Source organism: Rhinolophus hipposideros, assembly GCF_964194185.1.
Source record: "Rhinolophus hipposideros genome assembly, chromosome: X".
Taxonomy (NCBI): Eukaryota; Metazoa; Chordata; class Mammalia; order Chiroptera; family Rhinolophidae; genus Rhinolophus; species Rhinolophus hipposideros.
The window spans coordinates 24,813,449-24,834,631 of record NC_138046.1 but is presented as its reverse complement, the minus strand read 5'-3'; the positions used below and the strand labels follow the sequence as shown (position 1 = coordinate 24,834,631).

Here is a 21,183-nt window from a genome sequence, read left to right as displayed (position 1 = left end):
ATGTACCATCTGTTTTCCAACTTCCCTCTCTATTAAATGTGCAGAACTTGTGATAAACAGAAGCCCCAGTCTGGCCACCACCCCCACCAAAGGATAGCCCAAGAAGTAGGTGTAGCCTCAGATTCAGGTCACCTGAAGCATGTCTGGGGGCGAGAGATCCCGAAAGCATCAGAGTGGCTACGGATCTGCCTGGTGGCACGGCTCCAGGAGGGGGAGACCCCCACCGCAGGAATGGGCAGGAGTCCACAGACTCGGTGGCTCTCTGTGCCCCACCCTCGATCAGATTGGGAAGCCAAGAAGGACTTCCAACACTCTCCAAGTTTTAACTCAAGAAGTCTACGAGGCTGCGTGTGCCCCAGCCTCCTACGCCTGCCTGCAACGTGGCCGCGTCTAGGACGCCCTCATAACCCCAGGTCACCCAAACTTTTCCATTATCTCTGAAGGCCGAGCCGTGTTCCAGGTCCCCCAGTCCCCGGGTTCTCCTCTCCGTGTGCGGGGAGAGTCTTCCCTTCTCAGGCTCCAGCAACCCCAGGCAAACCTCTTCATTCGGAACCTTAGCTCTCCTGACACCGCCCGACTGTGGGGCGGGGGCAGGGCCAACAGAGGAACCGCCCCCAACCGCCTCCCCCGCCAGGCGAGCGGGCGGGTTGCTGAGGCGCCTCCACCTCCTCTTCCTAAAGCGGCTAGGCGCAGACGAGCGGCATCACTCGAGCCCAGGTCCCAGCCACTGCCACATACAGCGCCCCGCATTCAGGAGGAGGAGCAGCAGAGTAGGTGGCGGCAACAGCGGCCGACGGGCGCCAGAAAGGTAGACTGAGTCCCAGGGAGTAGCCCCGCGAACTACCGACTTCGCAGCCTCGGGCTACGCGCCACTAGCCCAGTAACCCCACTTCTGTGTGTCCTTCCAGGCCCGGGTCGAAAAGCCTGGGAGGGCCGCCGAAATACCCGGAGAAGGAGCCAGTCCCAGCCCAAGGCGCCACCGCCGCAGAAGCAGTGCGGAGCAGCAGTCGCCTTCATGGCCCACTCACCGGTGGCGGTCCAAGTTCCCGGGATGCAGGTGAGGAAGCCCAGGCCTGCCCCGCCGCCCATGTGACTACCCCAGAGCCCCGTGCGCACTCCTCACTGGGCACCGAGACGCGGCCTCAGGGCACCCCCGAAGGCAGGGCCGGGCTCTCTGGCCAGGTGACCTGGGAATTGGGCTCTAAGTGTTTCCTGGCGTTGAGGCTATGCACTACGTTGGGAATGCGGGGAGGGATTGGGGCGCGCAACGAGGTGAGGATGGGGTGGGGGCGTTATAAAAATAGGCCAGAGCGAGACACCTGCGCCTGCTGAGCGTGGTACCCTTGAGGATTGGAGGCGGGAAGACTTGGGAGAGATGGAGGTGTCTCGGAATTTGTGGGGTAAAACGCAAGTTGTGTCCCCTGCCAAACACAAGTTGGAGCGGAGCAAGACAAGGGGATGTCGGTGGCGGCAGCATTAAATCGGTCTCTTCCTGTGTGCGTAGAGCGAAGTGACTTCTTTTCCCCTTTTGGTGCTGCTTCTTAAGGGCGAAGTTGTATCTCGCTACCCCACCTGGCCCAACCCTTAGTTAAGCGTGAGAAATGTTGGGTCCCATATCAGAATCGCCTAGGAGATGACTCTCCAGCCCCTTCCCCAGCCTTTCCCACAAAATGACTGTTGCATGTTGTTAAGGGAAGCTTTTTGTCCTGGACGAGGGACTGCTGTATGGGACCCAACTTCTTGCTGAAGATCTACCCAGTCCCCCTCCCCGTTATATTTTCATTTTATTAAAGAAGAAATAAGCTATTTTTATACTTTTTATGCTGTTATGGTTTTAAATTGGTGCATTTAAAGCTATCTACTAAATGTTACCCAAGTCTACTAACTTTTAAGCATTCACATTTTATTTTTTTCCTTTGCAAGATAGCCTAAACAACCCATTTATGAATAACTCAGAGACTAGAAACACTAAAGCCTCACTTCCTTATTATGTTCTAAAAATGTGAAAGCAAACTTTTCTCAAGTTCAGACAACAATGTTTAGTAAATAGCTTATGTTTTAGTAGCAATCAAAGAGCTGTGGATGGGGGCCTCAATTTACTAATTGATGCATGGAATTCATTTTTTTTAAAGCAATTGGTCACATTTTATGCATGATCACAAAAGAGTGATTTTTAAGATACTTCCCCCAAAAAGGACCATCTGTGTCTGACACATACCTAACCAAAGACTTGTGTATCCTAAGCACCAGGCCTTTTAACTGAATATCGACTGTGTCCCAGGAAGTTGGTGTGTATTTAATAAAAAACAAACAAACAAACAAACAAACAGGGAGAAAAAGGGTAATGAGAAATATTAGGGCTTTTAAAAAGGTTAATCGACTCAAGCTTTACAAAATGCCTCAAACTTTCTTCTCAGGCCACCCCCTTACTTCCCTTTTCCCCCCATCCACCCTGGCCCACACCCCATTCATTCGGTTCTGTCTTTGATTGTATCATGGGAATTAGAAGTTTGCAATACTAACTATGGTTTTGCTCTGTCTGATGTGGAGGAAAGTACGAAAAATTTCACACTGCACCCTCCCTCCTTCCCATTATGTGGAGATGTACAGATGTAACGTTTGTCTCTGAGGGTTTCCAGGCTTTTCTCTCCATTGTGTACGTCAGCAGAGTGAGTGCCTGCTCTTCACGTTTGTCATTCTGAAAAACTGTGAGCTAAAGAGAAAATAGTTTCTGGTCTTTATTTCATTTGTCTTGACTTTATTTGATTTATATAGTTTCTAGTCCTTATTTGATTTATATGGTTTAGGAAATGCTTGCTGTTAAGTATTTCTTATTGCTCCCAGCTTTGTTGAATTATCTGAGTTCCTATCTATTGAATTTTAAATGTTAATTAAGGTGGTTTAGAATGTGAATGACGTATTTTAAATGACAAACTCTGCCTTTCACTTCATGCCTTCCCAAAGTTGTGATTATTTTGTCCAACCTTAATTTGGAGGAGGCAGTCATCTCAATATTAGCGAAGAGACTTTTTTCATCTTAATGAAAATGGTAAATTCTTATCTTCTCATTTCCATTTTCTTTATAGATGTGGTTCTTAAGCATTCGGTGCAATACAAAATGTTTCCACAGTTAAAATTGTACAGTACCCTAAAAATAAATTTGATGGCTTGCAGTGTGACTCTTGAGCCTAGATTTCTGTTACTGTTCTTTTGTTCAAAAATATTGCATTCGAGATGCAGAAATACATCATGACCTTGTGAAATTTTCCTAAAATTTTGTTAAAGAATTAAGAGCACCTTTTAGACCTTTAGAGTACTAAGAAAACTTGAGTTAGCCATGTGTTCTTGAAATTAATGTATAGTATTTCTGCAAATCATGGTGAAGTGGTTGACTGGCCTGTAACTTTTTAACAGTTTATTTTAGAGAATTATCAAGATTGATGGAAAAATGATTTTTCCAGAAATAAAAACAAAATTATCCACAGTCTTTTTCTCCCTTCCCCTCCCCCCCAGGAAAGACATGAAGTAAAAGCTGAGCTACCTGTTCTATCACTTAAGACTTCCAGCATTCCTGACTTTCAAACAAAGAAATTTCTGTTGCCACTAGTTTAAAATAGAAAAGAAACTTGGAGTGATGAAAGAAAACCCAGGATTTGGTCCAGTTCAAACTCTTCCTTATGAAATAGTTATTCAAACTCATTGTTGATATTTCTTAATATCATGGTAATGAACATTTTTGCCATATTACACCAAATGTTGAGAATATGAATTTTTTTTTACTTAATCTGTGCTTACTTCTTTAGTGTATAACTGAAAGAATTTTCCATACCAGGAGCTAAACTCTCAAAAAAATTTTAAAGCACAACTTTAAAAAAATTAACCAATAAACTTGTTCCTTTCCACTCAAATATTTACTCTTTATTGATTTAAAACATGTTTTTTCCTTTGAAGTTTTCAGTTATAAATCACACTTGTTTAAGATATTTCCCCTTAGAACCACATTAGTATTTATGAAGACAAGTATTCTAAATTGGTTGTTAAATCTTTCATAAAATGTAGGTAGAAACATCAATGTTCAGTTAAATGTTGAATTAGACTACTAAGTGTTATTATGTTATGCCTATTGTATATAATAATATTAAAAATAAAATCTAAAAATATAATATTTTTTAAAGTTCCTGATAAAGAATTTAAAAATCAATTTTCATGTATCTTTAAATATGATAAACTTGGTACAATTTTTAAATGGTTATTATTTGACATGAGATAGAAATTAAATTTAAAGATTAGTGAACACTTTATTGAAGACTTTTATCTAAGAGGTAGAAAACATTGCCTTGCATTGGTATATTTTGTTACTGGGTTTTGGGAAAAATACAGAAGTATACACACAGAAGTATGTGACCTCTGCTCTTCAAGAACTTAAAATGTTGGGAGGTTAAGTCTAGCACATGAAATATCAAATATGCAAAATCTGTGATACTTACTCTATAATAGAATTTCTGACTGGAAGAGATGAAGGCTTACAGAAAGTAAACTGACCCCAGAGGATTCTTAGGAATCATTTTCGGAAGAGCATTTCCAAGCAGGGAAATATCTTGAGCAAAGGCATGCAGACAGGGAAGAGTACATTCGCAAGTTGTGTGTGCACACACAATCTGAGAGTGGGATAAAATCACTTGGACGATGTATGATACAGAATTCCTCTAGAGAAATAATAAGAGGTGAGATTGAAAAACTAAATTGGGTTCGGATTATGGTGTTTCTTGAATGCTAAAAAGGATTTTGGCCTTTGGACTAAACACTTCTGAGTAAGGGAGACTCGATGAACAAAGTTAAATACAGGAAGGTAAATCTTAAGATTGGATGAATAGATGAACTGGAAGATGGAGAGATTTGAGGCAATTTGATCTACTGAGGCTATTCCAGTGGGACAATCAAATATGTGCAGATGCCACGGGCCTTGCATTGACTGACTGCCTTCCATATACCTAGTGCTGTGAAGATAAAAAATATAATTACCAGACAATAATTAGCTAGTTATTACTACAGACGGAGGAATCCATGCCTTTGTGGTGTTGAATATGGGGAACTGGGAGGATTATGGTACATCCGAAAGAACTGGAAAGTCAGAGAGAAGAGCCAGATCTAGTAGGAAGTTAATGATTTCTGTTCTAGACTTGTGAGGTTTGAGGTAACAATGGGACGACAAAGTGAAAATGTAGAACAATATGTCCGTTACCTTAATTGTGGTGATGAGTTCATAGGTGTATGTATATGCCCAAATTCATCAAATTGTATACATTAAATATATACATTTTTTGTACATCAATATGTCTCAATAAAGCTGTTTTAAAAAAAAATCCAGCAAATACTTGAAAATATAGATCTGGAGCTTCAATCAATCATCAGACATTTACTGAGCATTTACTACCTATATGCTAGTCTGTTTACTTGAAACTGAAGGATAGGAGCAACCAAGGAGGGAGAAGGTTGTAATACCAGAGACAATATTTGGAAATGAAGGCCCTCATGAGACAGGAAATACAGGTGAAGTCTTAGCTTGTCAGGATCCAGAGGGAGTTCCCTGGGGGGAATTCTTTAATTCTCATCCTGAAACCTAAATCAGAGAAGGAATTCACTGGGGTGCCAGAATCTAGTATGTGGAGTTCTTAACTCCCTTATATCTTCTGAAGGACTAATCAGCTTTTCAATTTGAGATAGAAGGAAGTGGAAAATATTGCATTGCATTGATGAACCAAACCATTGTCCTTGTTGGTTAGTGGTTGCTACAGAGATGTTGAATATGCTAATGATGATGGTAGAAGACCTACTAGAACATAATAATCCAAGACAGTTGTTAGCTGGGAGAGTTGGAGGTAGTTGGATGGTATGGGGCTATAGGAAGAGTAAACAGTAATTGAGCATGGTGAAACATTGCCTTGAACACTAATGAGCGTCCAGAAATGGCACTTGAAGACAAAGGTCCATCATGTACTTTTGTTGCTTGAGTCATAGAAAATGAGAAAATATAATTTAGCTGGTACTTAGGAACCATTGAATATTGTGATACTGTGGGGGTTTTTTTGTTTGTTTGTTTTTAATTCTGCCTTTCATTTATTCAGTGCCTGGAGCAAATCATCTACAAAACAGGGAAAAATGAAAGCTGCATTTCTTTTGCATCAATAAGATGTTATTAAGATGCATTAACTATCATCTGTGGAATATATTTTGAGCTCCTTTATAAAAGGTGTTATGATATATATGGGCAGTTCATCCTGCAAAACAATGCTAGGCTAATCACATGAAAACACTGTCACTATCTCATCCCTCTTTTGCTTGATAACCCACAGTTTTCTATTGAAACCCAGTCCCCTTCACCGCGCGCGCGCGCGCGCACACACACACACACACACACCACTACCACCACCAGACCAAAAATTCTCTGCTCTGCTTTCCAGACTTTCTTTTTGCTGGCTCCTCTCTACAGATCTAAACTTAGTTATCACTACTTTCCAAAAAGAAATCCCTTTTGTTCTACTGTGACAGTTACAATTCAGGAATCACTGACTGACCAAATCCTACCTGATTTTCAAGGTCTCCATGAACTTTCTGTGAATTGTTCCAGGCTACAGAAATCTCCCATTTCCAAGCACCTATTATATTGTCAGTAGCAGACAGCCTAGTCCTTGATTTATGTGCTACCTTAGATTTTTTAAAATTATATATGTTATACTTGTCTCCGAATGAGGTGGTAAATTTCTTGAAGGCAAGGACCACATATTTTACTTTTCCTTATACCATTGAGTATGAATTATATGTAAAAATGTTGGCAAATGAATGCAGCATAGATTAGACTTTTCTAACTTTTTTCCATTCTGTTTCTTTAAACATATTGTTAGTGCTTGAATTCTTGTAGATCATGAAGGCTAATTTATATGTATGCAATGTGGATTCTTTGTACTTGCTAAAATGATTTTATTGTATTATATGTAATATGTCTAACAAAATATACTTCTAAATAATCAGCTGTCTACACAATGAAGCTCATTCCCTTGCCTTCCAAGGCCTTTGAGAGAATAAAGAGCCTCATTGCTTTCCTAGTGACCAGAGCTGATTTTAGACAAATTTGTATCTTTGTGAGAAATCACCTCTTGTCCCTTCCCTCTGTTTCCACCTCCCCCAAAACAGACAAATAAATAAAAGAAACTACTTCTCTGCCCCAGCTGTCACATTAGAAAGAGTCTGATAAATTTCATTCAGAGTAAGATATTTTTGATTAATGGCTTAGTGTATGACCTCTTCCATGGATGTTCATATTTTACAGGGAATAATGCTTTTAAAAAAAGAAAATCTAATAGTAGAATTTCAGACAGCTTGATAGTTTTTGACTGAGTTGTATCTTTTGGAAGAGCGGTGGTTTTACTAATTTTATTTGTTGCTAAAAATGGAGTTAGGAGAACAAAGCTTAACATTATTATTAAGTTTGATGAAACAAACTCCTTTTCATTTCTCATCATTAAGTCCCAAAGAATTTCCACCACAGGGACATATAAAACAATGTCTCTGGAGGAATGCTATGAGGTAACTCATTTTTAAAAGAACAAAAATCAGTAAAATATGCACAACTAAAATTTTAACTCTTAAGTACATCCCTCATTTGGCCATCTGCCCTTTTAGGTGCTATGTGGTAGGGACAACATCTTTGAACTAACGCTTGGGGAAATCAAACATTTAAAAAATATATTAACTAATTCCTCTCAACAATCCTATGAACTAGGAAAAGTTATCCAATAGGAAAGTGCCTTCAGATTTGGATTTAAAAACCAAACAGCTCATTGCTGGCCAACTCTACCCATCATCCTCTTTGTTGTCCCTCCCCTAAATCTCATATAGTTGAGGTGGATCACCTGACTAGCAAATTCAAAGAAACCAGGAAACCTAGTACAGAGCAGATCCCATCTTTCTATTCCTGCATGTCTCTCCCCACCACCTCTCACCAGCATTTACCTCATTGGAGACAGAGCTACCCTCCCCCTCCCTCAGCCTTTTCTGGACTTATTCTAGCACTCCCCGAGAGTAGCCTTCTGGCATTTTATTTCCTTCTTTTATCATATGATCATGGATTTGAATGGTTCATGTCCTAAAATATGAGATTAACCATTGGTATAGCATAGCTCTGGATATTCTAGCAAAATTAGAACAAAAATTGTGGTTCATATTTCATGGGGACTAGAGTAAGTAAAATTGTACACAATTTAAGTGAAAGAGTTGAAAATATTCTAATTATCTTTTTTTCAATGTTCATTTTCCTCCTTTTTGGTCAAGTAACTTCAAAAATATGCTGCTGAGAAAATCCAAGGCATAGTTTTTGTCTTTTTCTCATGAAAAAATGTTTACAGAAAAACTTTTCAACCCTTTCTTTGTGATCCTTGTAACAGAGATTATGTGTTGTGAGTGTTATTTTTTTTCCTTCTGAGCCCCTTTTCAACTTTGTTTAAAAAAAAAAGTGGGGAAAAGAAATATGTAAAATCCTATCAATTGAAAATGCAAATGACTGAAAAAGGGATTCAAGTCCACCATCGTTGGATTTTTCACTTTGTTTATACTGAACAATAGAGTATCTAGCTGAAAAATAACAGTTGCTTTGAATTATAGGAACAGCTTACCAGTATCAACTTAATGAAGTTTTACTGGATTTGAAATCCATACCACACTAGATGTGTTAGGGAATTTCTAAGCACACTAGTGAATTACTCTACCAGGTTTCAATAGTGCCTGGTAACACAATCCTAGGAGTGAATTTTTGGCAGGTGGAGGAAATACTTCAAGGACATCTAGACACATCCAGATTTTTCTTTGAAAATGCATTTTTGAGTTGCTCTGTTAGTGCCTTTTTTATCCCCCTCCCCCCGCTTTCCATTAAACCATTGGCTTTGGGACATATCACTTTACAGTATGTTATATTAAGCTGGACCTTAACTGCTTGATGCAGTATAGTATAAATAACACAGCAGTGGGTGATGGGGAAGGGGTGGGCAACGCAGATAATCAGGTGGGGCGTAAGTTGTTACTAACGCAAAAAAATTCTGGGGAGCTGAGCCAATAGAAACTATAGTCATAATTTCTTCCCAAAGCGTCTGCCTCATCATTATGGCTGCCCACTAGAGCTGGGAGAGTTTGTAGATTTCCTGGTCTCAATTTCCTGCGGCCTGCCTTAACTTTAAGCAGAAGCACAGAAGAAACCAATCAGCAAAGCATGCACATATGCTACTACGTATGGTGATAGAAAATAGAACTTTGACCTCTTGTGGTTAAGGAGGTTACAGTCAGTATGTCTGGCAGCCTCAGGGAAAGAAGCATATTTCAGATGTACGCTTTTTAAGTGCTACGACCCCATGGGAAAAACAGTTAGCAAACTCATTAATTAGGATCCTGTTTGCTTCTCTTTTTTGAGTTCAAATTCTTTGTTTGAACTTAACTCTGAGCCTTCCTACATGCCTGTCAGTAAGTGATAATTTATTGGACTTTCCCAGGTTGGATACTGGTAATCCAGGTTTAGTGTTTTTACATGCTTAATCTTCATGAAACAACTAGGTGTTATTTAAGCTAGAAAATTATTTTGCAGCAAACTTTGAAAGGCCTACTTTATGTAGGACATGGTGCTTGATGCCTTTCTTTGAGATACAAAAAGTATAAGGGTCCCTGACCTCAAGAAGTTAATACTGTAACTGGAGAGACTACACACTAATACACTGAGAAATCTAAAATCATAGAGCAATACTGATGAATCCCAAATGGGAGAGAAACTGCTATAGAACATTCCAAGGAAGACTGGACTAAGGAAAGGAGCTATCATTTATGGAGTATCTTTCTGCTAGGCATTTGTGCTTTTGCCACTGCACTGCATTGCTTGTAGGCAGGGCAGCCTTCAACGGTCCGGACCCTTAAAGGAGCAAGGGAGACAGGCCAGAGAAAAGGACAAAGGAGCACACACAAGGTTCCTTCAAATTATAAAAGGCCTTAAATGCCAGACTGAGACAGTTCTTTTTAACACATTCTACAAGAAGGAGTTTTTCAGCAAGAAAGTGAACTGATGAAAGCAATGATTTTTTTCTTGTTTGTTTAATTTTAGATGATTGAATTAGGCTTCCAACCCAACAGGCTGGATTGGAGAAGGGGAAGGCTAGATGTAATAAGCAAATATTGTAATAACTCAGGCTTTAGTTGATAAAGATTTGATCTAGGGTAGTGATGGTCAAATTTGAGCATGCATCAGAACCACCTGAAGCTTTGTTAAAATACAGACAGGCCCAATCTCCAGAATTTCTGATTCAGTAGGTCTGCAGTGAGGTCTGTGAATTTGCATTTCTAATGCGTTTCCAACTGTTCTGCTGGTCTAGGGACCTCTCTGAGTACCACTCAAGGAAGACTAACAGACTTTGGTGACTAATTGGATATGGAAAGGAAAGAAACATAACCAGCAGAGTGAAGACTCAAAGGTATGGCTGAGTTTGAAAGAAAATGGGTTCATTTTTAGAAATGTTGAACTTTAAGTCCTGGCCACACATCCAAGCAGATGCAATTAGTAACAGGTGTCTACAGACGTGAAGATGGAAATTGGAGGTACTGTATGAAAATATGTTGATGAAATTGTGAGAAATTAAAATAACATGATTTCCAATTATCCTTCCAAGAGGCCAAACTCAACTTTGTGTTAAATTCTACAGCTTCCAAAATCTCAGTCACCCATCATCACTTCTGTTTTCTGTGATCCAAGTAAGTTTGACAGCTTACTAAATGCTTTTATCTTCAAATGCAAACACTTTTATTGAGCACATGAAATCTATTTGTGATTATAGTTGTTAAAATGCACTTTGGCTAAAGTAGAATAAAATGCCAGTAAGTGGCACTCTTTCCCCCAAAGACAGACATTTTTTAAGTTTTTCCCAATTTTGATAACATCTCACCAATTTTTATTAGTTAGAATCCCTTCCGCTCACAGGGGGTTATTACCCGCCCCACAAAAACTCTTGAACTTAATAATTCTGGGCTACTATTATGTCAAACATACACATTCACAGTCATGACTTGGGAAGTCAACTTGTGTTTACATATATAAATTCCTGGAGGGGAGAGGAAGTTACTTGTGAATCTTTAAGGAAATATCAAACCATTTCCTAAACGGCTTTTCTGACTCCAGCTTATGCTCTCTAAAATATTCTTTATACTTATCAGATTAATATATTACCATTTGCTAACAGATACCCTATAGGAGAGCTTAGTTCAAAGGATTAGAACTGAAAATTAGAGAAGCATATAGGGCCTGCTTAATGAGTTTGCCCACCCCAAACAATGTGAGCAAACTTGATTACCTACTTCATTCATGAGCCTTGGACCTAAATCACTTTTCAGTTTCTATAATGAACACACATCCAAGAAAAACAAAATTATCCTTCAGAATCAAAGATTTGCCACCAATGAGGATGTTCAAAAACACGTGCAGAAATTCAGCACTTAAAATTCAACATTTCTAAAAATGAACCCATGTTCTTTCAAACTCAGCCATATCCTTGAGTCTTCACTCTCCGGTCATGTTTCTTTTTTTTCCATATTCAATTAGTCACCAAAGTCTGTTAGATTTCCTTGAGTGGTGCACTAAACACATTTTAAGGGATGTTTAATTATCATTAGAATAAATTTCTTCAGTCCCTAGGTGACTTGCTCTCCATTTAGGGAATACAGTTTGTTTGGGTATAAAAATTCTGATGTGTTTACCTTATACCTCACACCTCTTATGTGGCAACTGTCTCTTTTCCAGGATACTTAATTACACTTGTGGCCCATTTTTCATTATTCTGGGTGGTAGGTTAAAGGGGTTTCTTTGGATAAAATTTATGGCAGTGTGCATATACTCATATGCACATGCTATGTACAGTTGACCCTTGAACAGCACAGTGGTTAGGGACATTCACCTCCCCCACCCGTGCAGTTGGAAATCTTCATATAAATGTTGACTCTCCCCCCAAAATTTCAGTTGTCCCTTGGTATCCACAGGGGACTGATTTTAGGACACCCCTTACAGCAGATACCAAAATCCTTGGATGCTCAAGTCCCTTACATAAAAAAATCATAGAACAATGCATACAGTCAGGCCTGTGCACCTGCAGATTCCCAACTGTGGAAAATACTGTTTTCTGTCAGCGGTTGGTTGAAGCTGTGGATACAGAGGGCTGAGTGCACATTTATTGAAAAAAATATACATATAAATGGACCCACACAGTTCAAACCTGTTGTTGTTCAAGGGTCAACTTGAACACTATAGTGGGCATGAACTATATTTTATGTCTGAAAATATAAGACTTTTAGTCTAGTCAAGAAAGTAAGGCTCAACATTTGCCTATAGAGTTTTTAATCAACTCTGCTAATTTTAGACATCACTTTTTAAAAAGTAGAAAAGTGAATTGTCAAAAATGGATGAAAGATAAGATGGTCAGTAAGTTGAAGAAGCAGAAAATTATGACTCGGCAGTGTCATTTAAGAAGGTCTGCGTATAACAAGAATTCAGTAAAATTTATGTAAAAATTATGTACTCAGTAAAAATTGTGGTATCTATGGATTTGCTAAATATTTTTATTATACAGAAAATACATAGAACTCTCTACCACTTTTAAAAATATTTACTCTAAGGTAAATATATATGTATATATGTACCTATGTCTAAATATGTAATAGAGTTATCAGGATTTTATACATGTTGCATTTTTATCATGGCTAATTCTTTCTGCCTTTAATATTTATTATTGTTCCTGAATTGGCCTCACAGCAGTCATATTCTATACAGGATACAGATCCTGGGAAATGACTTTTAATGAAATTCAATACCACTGTTAAGCTATCTTAATGAATTAGAATTGAATTGAACATTACATAGATTATATTTATCAAGATTTTCAATTCTCTGCTTAATTTCTCCCATGGAATAGCCTTACAGAGTATGACTGCTTTTGATAAATATAAACTGGTTTATCTGTTAGTAAATCAGAGGCATGTGGGTATTATACAAATGACTTCTAGTTAACAGAAACTTGCAGTCATTATCTAAGCTCTTATTTTGAAGCTAAAATTGTTATAGGTACATTATACTATGGATTTTAAGGTGATAGGGAATGGAGGGGATGAGGCATTACATTCTGTTTCAGTGACAAACAAAATCTTGTATCCAGAGAGCTGCTTTTTTTAAAACTATTTATCTCTTCATGGAAAAAAATAGTGATTGTCACTGAAAAATCTTTTTTACTGTGTCAACATTTGCCTATAGAGTTTTTAATCTCTCTTTCGTAGGCTTCCCAAAGAGCACATAAATGAAAACATGGGATTTAACTAGTTAAATAATGAATCAATTTCAAGGTTTTAGCATAGGTGACACCTCCATGGTTGTCTTTTTGGACTGTGATTTCTGGTAATAGCAAGTGAAAAAAACTATTACCGTTGTTGCTATGGATCTTCTATCTGCTGAGGTTCAGGCATCACTTTGGAGGCTGCAGTGTAAACCCTGCTCAGGGAAGGTAGAATTTCATGATACCAGAGGATTATTGCTGCCTCATAAGGAAACAGAAAATGTAGGTGAGGTGGAAAATGTAGGTGGACCCTGGAAGAAGAGAGATAGTATTTCCAAGGAAGGGGTAAAGAAGTTTTTTTGCTTTAAAGATTGAGAATTCTGTCTATTTTTTAGAATGGGAAATTTTTCTACTTTCTGCAGAGAAGAGAAAAAGCTAACAGAAAAGGAAATTGGGGAGGTAATAGTAATTTGTTTCTTTCGTGTTGCTTATGACTTCTGTGATAAAAGTTACATTTGCATAATTGATTTGCTATGGCAAGAAAATGTCTATAAAGAGTCATTTTGGTTGGGAGAAAGCTTGTGAAAGATGTTGGGGAAGAGCTGACATCGGAATGGTGATTTTAGCTGCTTTTCTGTTTAAGATGTGCAATTTTGGTGGCATGTGCACTGGGCCAATAAATAGTTTCTAGATACACGGAGTCGTTTTGGGTGGCCTTTTTTTCTTTTGTAGGCAAAATGAACACTTTTCATTAAGAAGGAAAAGTGCCAGATTATCACTGCATTATATTTGGCTAATTTGGACTGTTATTTGTGGGGTGGGTAGGTTAAAGAGAAGGAATCATTCTATCAAATGACTGGACTTATTATTGTTGTTGATTTTCCAATAGGTTCTGGCCTTGAAATTCTCCCTCAGGAAATGATTAAAGCAGTTCTTTGGAACATTTCAAGGCTGAGTAGCATCTCAGATTTACTTTAAAATAGGTTTGCTTAATGACTTTTTAGCACCACTTGATTTATGTCTTGGCTGAGAGAAGATTTCTAAGTAGTATGTAGTTCAGTTACTTTTTTCTAAGAACCCCTATGGATACTAAATACTGTGTTATTCTATTGTTGGCTTTTAACTTACCAATAGTTTAAAAGGTATAAATGTCTTCATACTTTAAAAACAAACATTGTTGTCTGCCCAGGGATTGCAGCCCCCTCCCCAAATTCCGGGATAAAGATAGCTCTCTCCTGTTGTCCATTCACATGCCTGGGTTCTTTGCGAGAATCAATATGTATAACTCAAAGCATTTTAATTTGATTACTCTTGTGTGTATTTTTAATGACAAAGTGTCATGCAGTTATAGTGTAAGTTTGGTCCTAATTGAAAGAACATGCACAATTTCAGATGATTTTTAAAAACTCCTTTAAGTGAAAATATGATGTGTATATTGTGAAAGAATATGGCTAAGTGGTTCCAGAGCTTGAGAATTAATTTTTTTTTTTCTGGTAGGACACTAAATTGTGTCCTCCTAACTACTAGAATGAAGAATGTAGTGTATTCTGTTCCTCTATACTGTGAAATAATGCCTGCTCAAATATAAAGTGAGGAGATTGTATAGGTAACCCTTAAGCTCTAAAATTAAGCTTTGGGAATTCTGTTCAGGAGTCTAGACTAGGTTACTATTTATAAAACATAAGGCACACATGACTATTTATATGTAGAAGTGATCAGGTACCCATTCCAAGCAAGTTTTAAATTAGATGTAATTAATTTTCTACTGAGGCAATTAATATATAATTACTTTTTTTCTTTTTCTACTACATGTAATTAATTTTCTACTAAGAAGTAGTGAGACTATAATGTTTGGCTTATGCTTTGGACAAAATCAAAGTTCCTTGAAATGTTGGATTTTAACCTCTCCCTAGTAAATATTTTTGAATGCCTATATTTTTTTAAATAAGGACGATCACCTTCCTCTAATAGTATTTTTGGAGCTTTGCTAATTTAATGTAACCTTTCTCAATCAGAGTTGTCATCTGAACCACAAAACCAAGAAAATGATTTGAGTTAATGTTTTCTCAGTTCTCCTAAGAAAGATACAACTACTAAGACCATTCTAGATTCATTGGAAAGGAGTTTATTTATTACATACAGTAGATTCCTTAGAGCTGCAATTAGCAAACTATAGCCAAGGGCCAAATCCTGCCTGCAGCCTGTTCCTTAAAATATTTTTTTTAATGTTTTTAAAGAGTTGTTAAAAAAAAGAGTATCTGATGGAGACTGCAGACTGTACCTGGCCTACGAAGCCCAAGACACTTACTATGTGGCCTTTTGCAGAAAAGTTTGGCAGCCCCTGTCTTAGGGCATGGAAGCCCATTGAAAATTGCTGATCTAAAGAAAGGAAGCTTCTTATAGTATTTTTTCTGAGGTTGAGAATGCAGTAAGGTTATAGGAAAGTTTCTTTTTATTAAGGTTACTGACTTGTATATTGGTTCTATTATTGTAATGCTTAATTCAAGGCAAGAGTCCAGATTACAGAAAAGAGGTAGACATATTTTTGTTTTTTAGACATAAATTTTAATTAATGAATTATATGGAAACTTGTATTGGTAACTATAATGAATAATAAATTGTCTGTGTATACAGATACATTTTTAATATTTTTCTTAATTTCTAAAGCAAGAAAATAAAACTGGATGAATTTTATTCGGAAATGTAAAGGAAGCCATTGATTGCTTTGATGACTATTTTAATATAAAGGACCATATTAGAGAAGGAAAGTGACTAGAGAATGTTAAGTGTCAGATATAATCACATTTGTTTCCTCCTGTCTTCACCTTACAATTAATATCTCAAGTACTTTTCAGCAGTAAGGAGAACAGCACTTAATCAAAAATATATTAAAATAGAGGAGGAACAAAGATGGTGCAGTGGGTGAACACTGTGTTTACCTTCTCTCACAACTACATCAAAATTAAAACTAGTAATCTACAAAACAACTATTGTTGAAAATCGCTTAGAATCAAACTGAACTGAAGCCTTTCGACTAAGGATTTGCAGAAGAAGCCACCTCCAGACTGGTAGGAAGGGCAGAGACATGGCACGGGCTGGTCCCACACCCACATGTGACCATTAAAGATCGGGAGGGCTATTTTGGCTGTGGGGGTCCCCCATCCCTTAAAGGAGCAATAGATACCAGCAGCCCCACCCCAGCCCAGGGTTCCAACACCAGGGAAAGAAGTCCCCATAATTTTTGGTTGTGAAAAACAGCAGAGATTGTGATTGAGTAAGATGGAGGGCAGCTGCACTCACAAGTGCTCCTCTTAAAGGGATGCACAGACTTACCCACCAATGAAATCACTTGCTGTGAGCTCCAGCGCTGGGGCAGCAGCTGAAAAGGTGACAGGGACAAATGGTGGGGAATTGAGTTGTCAGGCTTGGGACGGGGGCTGGAGAGGAGGCTTTCTCCTGGATGGGGGAGCTAGTGGAGACCACTGTTTCTTTGTTGAGCCCTCCCTATACCCAGCGTGCGAACACAGGTAGCCGCCGTATCTGAGCCTCTGAAGTTCGTGCACCATGCCCTGGCTATTGAGACCCCACCCTGCCCAACTTTCGGGCACACCCAGGCTGCTTCCAGCCACTTTTTCATGTAGGCCATCTGCCTTGGCTCAAGCTGCAGACTTTCCTAGACTCTCAAAGGTTCGTGGAACCCAGACAAGCATCATCTGGTTTGAGCATGTCCTGTGCCTCTGGCTGAGCAGCCCTAAGCCGGCACTAGTAGGATCTGGCCTTGGTTCGCAGCTTGGCCTCTCAAGACACTTCCAAGCACCGCAGCCATCTGCGGATTTCTTTGTGGCTCCCACTGGGTGGCCCCGAGTGGGGCATGGGCTGTGGCTGAAGTAGAACTAAGCGGATCCCTTCCAAGGTGGTCCTGGGGCTGGCATCCCCAGTGCTTGGCTTCAAAATGAGCTGGAGCTGTAGGGTCAGCCCCTGCACAACAACTCTTCCACTGTAGTCAAGGCCAGTCCTTACAACCAGTGAGCCCAAGGGTCAGTCCCTCACATTGATGTGCAATTATCAGCTAAGGCTCAACTGCAAGAGGAGGGCACACACAACCCACACAAGGAACACACTTGGAGCGCATGGCTCAGGTGACCAGAAAGACTGAGCCACTGAATCCCACAGCACACCTATTACATAAGGCTATGCTACTAAGACCAGAAAACATAGCAACTCTACCTAATACATAGAAACAAACACAGGGAGGCAGCCAAAATGGGAAGACAAAGAAACATGTCCCAAATAAAAGAACAGAACAAAGCTCCAGAAAAAGAACTAAGCGAAACAGAGATAAGCAATCTATCAGACACAGAGTACTAAACACTGGTTATAAGAATGCTCAATGATCTCGGAGAATTTCAAAAGAGGGATAGGAAGCATAAAAATAGAGATGGAAACCATAAAAAAGAACCAGTCAGAAATAAAGGATATAATAATGGAAATGAAGAATATATTACAGGGAATCAACAGATTAGATGAAGCAGAGAATCCAACCAGCAATGTAGAAGATAAGATAGTAGAAAACACCCAACCAGAACAGCAAAAGAAGAAAGAATTCAAAAAATTGAGGAGAGTTTAAGGGGCTGCCAGAACAATATCAAGCATACCAACATTCACGTTATAGGGGTACCAGAAGGAGAAGAGAAAGCAAGGAATTGAAAACCTATTTGAAGAAATAATGACCGAAAACTTCCCTAGCCTGGTGAAAGAAATAGACATTCAAGCCCAGAAAGCATAGAGTCTCAAACAAGATGAACCCAAAGAAGCCAACACCAAGACACATCATAATTAAAATGCCAAAGGTCAAATACAAAGAGAGACTCTTAAAAGCAACAAGAGAAAAGCAGTTAGTTACCTACAAGGGAGCCCCCATATGACTGTCAGCTGATTTCTCAACAGAAGCTTTGCAGGCAAGAAAGGAGTGGCAGAAAATATTCCAAGTGATGAAAAGCAATGACATACATGCAACCAAGATTGCTCTACCCAGCAAGGCTATCATTTAGAATTGAAGGAGAGATGAGCTTCCCAGACAAGAAGAAGCTTGTATTACAAACCAGTATTGCAAGGAATCTTAGAGGGACTTGTTTAAGATAGGAAGGGGGTTAAGAATGGGTGAAAGGGGAAGGGATTAAGAAGTACAAATTGGTTGTTATACAGTAGTCATGGAAATGTAGGTTATAGCATAGGGAATATAGTCAATAGTATTGTAATAACTAGGTATGGTGCCAGATAGGTACTAGATCTATCAGAGTGATAGATGGGAATGGGGCTGGGGGCAGGGTGAGAAAGATGAAGGCATTAAGAAATAGAAATTGGTAGTTAATACAGTATGGGGTATATAATCAACAATGTTATAAAGATCATGTAAGGTGCCAGATGGGCACTGGACTTATCAGGGTGATCACATCATAGACTGTGTAGATGCCTGACAATGTGCTATACACCTGAAGAGCTGAAGTAGAATAATATTAAATGTCAACTGTTAACTAAATGTATAGGTATATACAGTCACAGGATGTGGAGTTCAACATAGGGAAGATAGTCTATGGTATTGTAACAGGTATATAAAATGTCAGAGAAGTAGTAGCTTGGGGGGTGGGTTATGACTTTATGAGGGGTTTAAACGTCTAAGTATTACGGTGCTTTGTACACCTGAAACTAATTTAAAAAATGGAAAATAATATATTAAAATAATTAGATCGTAGCGTATGAAATAATCAGACTTTACCAAATGCCACTTAACTACTTGACTTAGTTGGGGGGTTCCCCGTACATAAAACGTATATTGGTATATCACAAAATTATGAAAGGAGAAAAAGAGCAGCAGGCATTACTTGTAATTAGCTGCTGATTTCCTTCATCTTTGTATTCAGTTAATTGTGAAGTTCTATCACTATTTTTTTCCTGGAAAATGTTAGACATTGTCCCTTTTTAAAAAAATCATGCTATTCTGGCCTTTGTCACTAAGTAGATTTAAGGCAATGTACAGAAATGATAGAGCTACCTGAAATAAGACTTTATTTTTTCAGATTCATCTGATGAAGGCTTTCAGGAGCTCCCTGCTAGCCTGACCAGAAATTCCTAGGAAAGATGAGTCAAGTCAGGCTCCCGAGATGGTCAGGAAAGGTGTCACCGGCTAGCTGAGCTGGCTTTGAGACTGGGTGGGAAGACGGGAAAGAAAGGGAATGAAATTAGCCAAAGCAAGAAAAGACAGAGGGAATTCTAAGGTTGTGTTTTTTAAAATGTTTATGGGTCCTTTTGGGGTGGGCAGTGAGGATTTGTTTGGTGAATGGTACTTTCTCTCTGGTTAGGGCTGTAAAATGATAGGGTACTGGTCAGTTCAAGTTGTAGATCACAGATCTTTTCGGGTAGCACACTGTTCAAAACATTTTAATTACTTTGAATTGCTCATCAAGCTTATTTTGGTTATGGAAATTCAAGAACTAATTAAGGAACTTTGTCATTTGTCTCCATCCTGAGGTTACTTGTTATTGCACCTCCAGCTAGAAATCACTCATTGTAAAATCAAAAAATCCAAGTATTTTATAAGGGTTATTTCCAGTTCTAAAATTCTGTAAAGTTCTTAAACAGATTACATAGGTTGAGAGGGAATCAGATTTTTGCCTATATTCACATTTGATACTAGATGTTGATTATCTTTATTAGAGAATTACAGTTTTGTTGATTGCTAAATGAACAAGGACTATAAATTTTAACTAATAAAATATATTATCTTAGCCATAGTATTGTAGAGAACGTGTAGACAGCTTTATGTTTATAATGGTATTTCTTAAAAATTGAAAGATTGAATGTATATTAATAGATATTTCATAATTTCAGTAGCATTCTCCCCTTATTTGAACATTTAAGTTGTCATATGTGTTTTGGTAACAAGAACAGATTTCAGCAATATCAGCACAGATCAATGGGGATAAAAACTGGTGAATCTGTACCTTTAGGGATAGGGATTAAGATACTCACAAGTGCTATTGACAATGGTCTGCAGGGTGGGATGGAGACTGGTTTGATAAATTTCAGTTCAGGAAAAGTTGGTGAACTTTAAGAGATTAATGTACAACAAAAAGAAGAGTTCTCTAAGCTGGAATTCTTTGGGAAAATGGAAATATGAAAATATTTAAGGCTTCTTTTTTCAAATGAATTGGTACTCCCTGTGCAAGGAAAAGGGAATAACAATAATAAAACCATCATCAGTGAGGATGTCAAAATTTAGCCCCTGTTTTGTTAATTTAACAAATTTGTTAATGTAAACTAATTTCTCATACATTTGGGTGCATCATGTTGCTGAGTAGAGAGCTAACTTTTATGCTCATTTATGCTCTTTTTAGCTTAGGTTTTCAGGTACAACTGTCACATGTACACATCCCATTTTACTTGATTTCTGAGTGTATTCTTAGTATTTATTAATACACTATTCCAAATCTTTTAAAGAATAGGTAAGTCATAAAAAATAACAATAATTATTATTACTTTAGCCTTGCACCCATACACATGCATAAACACTCACTCTGATGATTGTTGAAAATATTAGAGATCATTCTTTTAGAATAGTCTATAACCTCCTCTGTTCCATTCTTAGTGTTTGCAGAGATTAAAATTGTTTGCTATTGACACCATCGCGCCATCAGTATCATTTTCTTGGGATCATAGAATGTTAAAGCCAGTAGGATCCAAGAGAAAATTTTCCTTTGTCCTAAGATGCCATTGGGTAACTCCTTGCAAATACTATTTCATTAAATTTGTTCAAAGTATATATTTGATTAAAGAGGAAAATGTT

General features: G+C 38.4%; 1 protein-coding gene across 1 annotated transcript in view; it reads left to right on the top strand.

Moving 5' to 3' along the window:
- Nucleotides 1–632: 632 nt before the first annotated feature.
- The window catches only part of STK26 (serine/threonine kinase 26), a 63,607-nt gene continuing 43,056 nt past the window's right edge, over nucleotides 633–21,183 (top strand). Inside the window, exons 1-2 of the mRNA XM_081042869.1 lie at nucleotides 633–808; nucleotides 909–1,057. Of these exons, the coding sequence (XP_080898995.1) occupies nucleotides 1,016–1,057 (42 nt within the window). The 5' untranslated portion in view covers nucleotides 633–808; nucleotides 909–1,015. The remainder of the gene's footprint in view (nucleotides 809–908; nucleotides 1,058–21,183) is intronic.